The sequence below is a fragment of the Volvox carteri genome, assembly GCF_000143455.1.
Source record: "Volvox carteri f. nagariensis unplaced genomic scaffold VOLCAscaffold_1, whole genome shotgun sequence".
Taxonomy (NCBI): Eukaryota; Viridiplantae; Chlorophyta; class Chlorophyceae; order Chlamydomonadales; family Volvocaceae; genus Volvox; species Volvox carteri.
The window spans coordinates 3,102,376-3,108,510 of record NW_003307545.1 but is presented as its reverse complement, the minus strand read 5'-3'; the positions used below and the strand labels follow the sequence as shown (position 1 = coordinate 3,108,510).

Below are 6,135 nucleotides of genomic sequence, written 5' to 3'. Positions count from 1 at the left end.
TCCCACACCGGCGCTGCTAGGCTTTCCGCCGCTGCTTCTTCCTGTCGTACCTGGGTGCGTCGTACATCGGGTGTACGGCATATCGGACGCGGGTTGTGCCGCGCGGTGTGCTGTTGGGCGTAGTTTTGGTATCGGTGTTGGCGGCGATGGCGCTGCGTTTGTGTGGTGAATTTGCTGATGAATGGAAAGCGCGGTTGGGAAGCGGTTGGGAATTTAATCCGTTTTATCGTTTCAGGTATCAGGATGTATGTTTAAAAAAGTAATATAAGTTGACAGTGACAATGTGCGTTGACGAGATTGCTACACGACTTGTACGAGAGTCGCTTGCTTTTCTGCAAGTACTTGACATATGCATGTTTAGTGACATAGGAAACTTAAAACGGAGGTAACCTCCGCAAACATCGGATATGTGCTTATCAACAAGTCGCTGATTTTCTACGTGAGCTGGATGCCTCCCCAGCGACTTGTCGTACACCCGCATTGCAAAACATGGAGGGATGTATGTGTGGAGTGCCGGGAGAGGGCGAGAATATGCGGACGCGTTTGCATGCATTTGCATACGCTATCTATGCTATGTTTTTTTGGCGCGGATGCAGTACATGCCGTACGGATTTTGGAGCCAGGCGTTGTGCGATCTGCGATACGCAAAGGACGAGGGCGTCTTACGTCTTAGTCGGTGCACGTGGAGCATGGACACCAGGATGCATGGACGTGAGGTTGACCACCAGGAGGAGCGCTTGGGAGTCAAAAAGGCGCGAGCGGCCACTGGTGGGGTGGATGTGGGTAAAATACCATCGAGATGGACAACGGCAGACAGGCCCCCCCACGAGCGTGACACTACGAAGGTGTTGTGTCTTCCGAATAATCAATAATCCAATGTCACCCCGCCACTTCCATCACCACCCCACTCCCTAAGGCTCCTCTTCACTACCACGCGTGAATTCATCAGCCGAAATTGAAGGTGCGGAGGAATGGAATTTTACAAAGAAGTCGAATTCAAAGTGCCGCGACTTACCTAACACACAACCCGGTATATATTCAAGGCTAAGGAAGATGGTGTTGATGGTATGGCTCCCGGTGTTTGATTGTGATGACGCTACCAGGACCTTGCCCGGCTTCTGTTCCCGCCCCCACACGGCTTGCTTTCCCCGCTTCCCATTCAACTATCGGCGGATGACTTGAAACGACAGGTCAAAGCTCTTCTTACATAGTTCTGTACAAATAAATAATATTCGTGGTACAAGTGCACAGCGGCTGCCGTACCACTGAAGGTCCCATGAAAGCCACCTCAATGCTGGATACTTCTACCTCAGCACCAACCGATCAACCCCGACCGCGCGCATTATTAATAATGGACTGGCAGTTGATGGTACTGTTTCTAATTCCATTCGAGACGTGGTTTCGGAATACGATGTCTACAGAGTTGCGAAACAGACCGAGGAGGGGCTGACGTGGCGGCAAAAAGGGGGAGCTGCCGCCTGCCGGAGGTTGGGGGGCTGTGGTGTGCTCGCTGCCGCTGATGGCCACCGACAAGCAGGGCCCGTGCCACGGCCTGTAATGGCGTCTGTATGCCGTACTGCACTGCACGACTAGCAGATGTGTGTATGTGGGGGCCAGTTGTGGTCGTCGGGAACGTCGGTGAACATGCGTGGTTAGGGAATATCGGAGGAGGCTGTGACTACGGCAGCCCGCGTGAGGAGAATGAGTCTGGGCTGGTACTGGAGCGGGGCGGAACACAGATACACAGAACCCGTGTTTCAGGCGTATCTCAATGGTATATATCATAATCCCGCCAGGACTGTACTACAAAAGCTGTGCGAAGTCGTGCCGTGACCTTTGGCCATTTTGTTGGCCATATCGGTCTCTTCGTCACAGAGGCCTCATATGACTCTTTGCTATGTACAGGTGCTGCACGGTTTGAAAACCTCCCACCACTTCATATGACATACGTTACGCTGCATCGCAAGGCGCGGCCAAACACGCGCCGCCCTACCCTGTACGGTACGCATTTGTACCTTTATGTACCTTTTTTTATCTCAGAATTGAAATCAGACGTGGCAATAACAACAGTGACAATGACAACCGGCACAATAAAACACGGTAGCGGCACGCAGCACCCAGCAGTTCCATACCCGCAGCATACTAGCTGCTCACCCTCACCCCACCCCGCTACGGGCCATCTTGGCGATGCAACACAGCACCCGCCCCTAAGGGGGCCCCCACCGACTTTTACAGACGGACCCCGCAATTGTGCGAGGAGCTTGCAACTGTTGCCGAGGGCAGGGCAGGGCAGGGCAGGGCAGGGCAGGGCAGGGCAGGGCAGGGGGAATACGGCGCCCAAACCAGCTGCGAGGTAGCGACGGGGCGTTTTTATACCCCAGGGCGCCCTTACCGTACATTGCACCACCTAGCTGCCTTCGGCATTGAAGGACAGGATTGGCATCCAACGCAACCTCCATCCCGCACCATCTCTTGCTTATTATAAAGGACATCTCCAAGGCGCATCACGTACATGCCACAACAACCCCACAACAACAAGGACAGCACATAATGGTTCCCCCACGACATCAATTAAAAACATCCTGGACCTCCGACCGACCGCATTAACAGCCCCACTACCACTGTTACTGCCACAACCACAATTACCACAGCGCCCCCTGCCAAAACGCTCCTCCAGCTCCACTCCTGTACCTGCTCCCTGCCCCTACCCCTAAGAACCTTCACGGCCCAACCACAAAGACACACCACCGGAGACCTTCACGATTGCATTTCACAACAGAAAACTACATCCGTAGCAAAAACGAATTAAAATGAAAATAGTAACTGGGGCTTTAACCCAGTTCCTATATAATTACTCAGTAGCTCTTTCCCCAAGGGGCACAAACATCCACCCATACACCCCATCCATCCATTTATTCATCCACCTTCCTGAACGGGGGCCCCCACAGCAGTACATTCCTCCCGGCCCTCCACGGCCATTATTTTGAGGGCGACTGGTTCACACACACAACATACATACACACGTACACACACATTGCACATTCCCGGACACCTTCCTCTCCAACCACGTGGCCCGTCCTCCTCCTTCCCCTACCACATCAACATCCACATCCATAACCACATGCACAACCACAACCCATACTCCGCACACCGCCGCGATGGCCGCCGGATATATGGCTTTCTGTCGCGCTTTCTGTCGAACCATCCTTTTCCCGCAGCGGCCACCACTGAGCCATTCACCCGTCCATCAGGCCACCGCCCCGCCCAGCCGCCCGCCCGCCCGCCCGCCTGCCCAGCTATCCCCTCATTGAAGATCCAGAAGCGAGTGGCGAGTGCCGGAACGGCTCAGACGAGACATGACGGGACGCAGCGTCGGTGCTGGAGGCGGTGACGGTGGCGAGCCCACGACTTGGCCGTCGGCACCGCCGCCGCCGCCCCCGCTGGCGCTGCTGGCGGCACTGCCGCTACGGCCCATGGCCCCCGTGCCGGACCACCGCGGCCGCCGATGGCTCGGCTTGGAGTCGTCCGAGGACAGTTCATCGTCATCGCTGACAGGGACACTTTCCACAGTGCTCACGAGCACCCTGTCGGCGAACCGTACGACACCTGTCGGTGCCGCCGTAGTTGCGGCTGCAGTGGCGGCGGCGGCGGCGGCGGCAGGGATGGCGGTGTAGGGCTTGGCATTGTCTGCTGGGTAGCGACGCTGTTGCGCCGCCCCGCCAGAGCCGGCGGTGGCGGCAGCTGTTGGCGGCGCCGCTGGCAGCAGCGCACCAGCGGTGGCCACCGGCGAGATGGATGCTGACGTGGCGGGACTCGACGCAGGAGGCGGACAGCTCAGCATGAGAGCGGGACGCGGCGGCGGCGTCAGACGCCGTGAAGCTGGAACGGGCAGCGGCGGCGCTGGTGCCAGTGCGGGCGGCGTGGCGACGAACGACACCCCGCCACTTGGAACCGTCCCTCCCACACTTGCCGTCACGGCCGCCAGCACTGCCGCCGCCGGCTGCTGCTTCTTCTGAAGCTGCGTCATGCACGACGGAACGGGCGCACCGCCAGCTGCGGCGCCGGCGCCGCCAGGAGTACCGACAGCGGCGGCGGCGGCGGCTGCTCCCGGGCCAACCACTGCAGGTCCCCCCACCGGGGCCCCCGCGGGAGATAGCGCGGCTGTTGCCGCGACGCTGACGGCGCCGCCGCCACCAGTGCCGTTCCCGGCTACTGCAGCCGCCACTTCCACAGGGCCCGGCACTGCCAGCGGCGCGGAGGCGGCGGTGGGCTGCTGCTGCTGCTGCTGCATTGGAATGTCCTCAATGCCAAAGGGCCCCACGCGGTGACTCAGCTTCCACTGCGTAATGGCTGACGTAGCGTACCTGTCAGGCAGGCGGGGATTGGAGTAACAACAACAGGAACAATAATATTAACCAATCACCACAGAAAGCGCAGCTACAACCGTGGAATATGATAGCAGAAAAAGCAATTGCCGTACCGTTACAACGACGAATATTTGGCAGCAGGATATATACATATCGCCAGACGAGGAAGGGTTCACGGAACGGAAAAGGGCCTGATCCGTTCCAGCCGTACATTTGCCGTACAACTATGCCGTACATACCTGTACGCATCCTTCACGATCCGGTCCATTAGGTGGAAGTCCATCAGCCGGAACCCGCCCAGCCCGGGGGGCCGCAGGTACAGGTCAATTCGGTGCTCCACTGCCACCCGCTTCAGGTTGGCAACGTGGGTCATGGAAGTGAGCTTGCTGAGCAGGGCGGCGTAGCGAGGCGCCCCGCGACCGGACCCGGAGCCGGACCCGGACGAGGCAGCGGCGAAGCGCAAGCCGGGGATGGGACACAAGCGATCCCACAGCAGCCGCCAGCCGGACAGACCGCCATCGTACGGCGTCAGGCTGCGCCAGCCTGTCGTACACGGAATGCGAGAAGAACAAAAGACATGTGTTTGGCAGCCAGCTGGTGGGGGGTGGAGCGGGGGGGAAAGACGAACCACACACGATTGAAGCTGCTGCCAGGGCAAGAGAGTAACAAACGTATAACTGACCGAAAGGCGTCCGTGGCGACCGTGATCTCGGGATGACGAAGTGAATAAGATGCCGGAAAGACTACCTACCTAAGCCGCCAGAACTAAAAAAGCAGAAGAAATAGTATAGCCAATCCGTAAAGAAGTAGGTGTAGAAAAGTAGTAGTGAAGGCTGCGGAAACGTAGTAAAATAGTGCTGTCGTAAAGGAGGCATAAAGTTGCTGGCCTGGAGAAATAGCTGATTTGCTGATACTGAAAGGCTGTCGGTATGCAAGTGCTGTCGGTATGCAAGAGCGGGGGGGGCGGGGAACGAGCCCGCGGAGTCCCCTCAGGCCACCTAGCAGCAATGCGACCGCTGCTAAACCCCCCGCCTGCAATATATGCAATCTACATCACATTCTACACCACAATCTACAGCACAATTTATAGCACACCAAAAGGCCACACACAACAAACACAGCACGCCGAGGGGCCTTGCCTGCCGACCGACCGACCGACCCCGCAACCCACTTTCCCTCATCGTCATCAATCACCACGCACCCATGTCGTCCCGACCCTCGACATCCACCACGACCACGGAGTCGACGCCCATCATGCTGCGCATCACGTCCACCGGCATGTTGTTCATGTATCTGTTGGGAGGTGCGCATGTGAGGGTGGGGGTGTGAGGGTGTGTGTGTTTGGGTGTGTGTGTTTGGGGGTGTGTTTTGTGTGTGGGGGGGGAAGTGGTTAAGTGTGAACCTCGACACGGGTGCATCAGGCAGGAAGGAGATTTCAACACGGGGACGTGCGCAGTTGTTTCGCTGGCATTGGCACACACACACACACACACATACGCACACACACATACCCACATACCCCCCCCCAGACACACACACAAATTGATTTGAGCCCCCTTCCTCCTTTCCCCACCATCCTCCTCCTCCTCACCCTCCGTCTACCAGCAAGCACCCGTCCTCCCACACGGGAGGAAGCAAGCCCACTATCGTCATGGAGGCGCGGACCTGGGCCGCAAAAAGTATGTATGTGTGTGTGTGTGTGGGGGGGGGGGGGAGCCGGAGGGCAGGCGGGGAGGGGGAAAGAGAGGAAAGGAAAAATAGAGGACCA

General features: G+C 57.9%; 1 protein-coding gene across 1 annotated transcript in view; it reads right to left on the bottom strand.

The window, feature by feature from the left end:
- Positions 1 to 3,304: 3,304 nt before the first annotated feature.
- Positions 3,305 to 6,135, bottom strand: part of VOLCADRAFT_86144 (uncharacterized protein) — a gene marked incomplete at both ends in the record, with an annotated part of 18,002 nt that continues 15,171 nt past the window's right edge. The window contains 6 exons of the mRNA XM_002945762.1: positions 3,305 to 4,018; positions 4,048 to 4,119; positions 4,181 to 4,364; positions 4,607 to 4,910; positions 5,569 to 5,660; positions 5,959 to 6,032. Of these exons, the coding sequence (XP_002945808.1) occupies positions 3,305 to 4,018; positions 4,048 to 4,119; positions 4,181 to 4,364; positions 4,607 to 4,910; positions 5,569 to 5,660; positions 5,959 to 6,032 (1,440 nt within the window). The remainder of the gene's footprint in view (positions 4,019 to 4,047; positions 4,120 to 4,180; positions 4,365 to 4,606; positions 4,911 to 5,568; positions 5,661 to 5,958; positions 6,033 to 6,135) is intronic.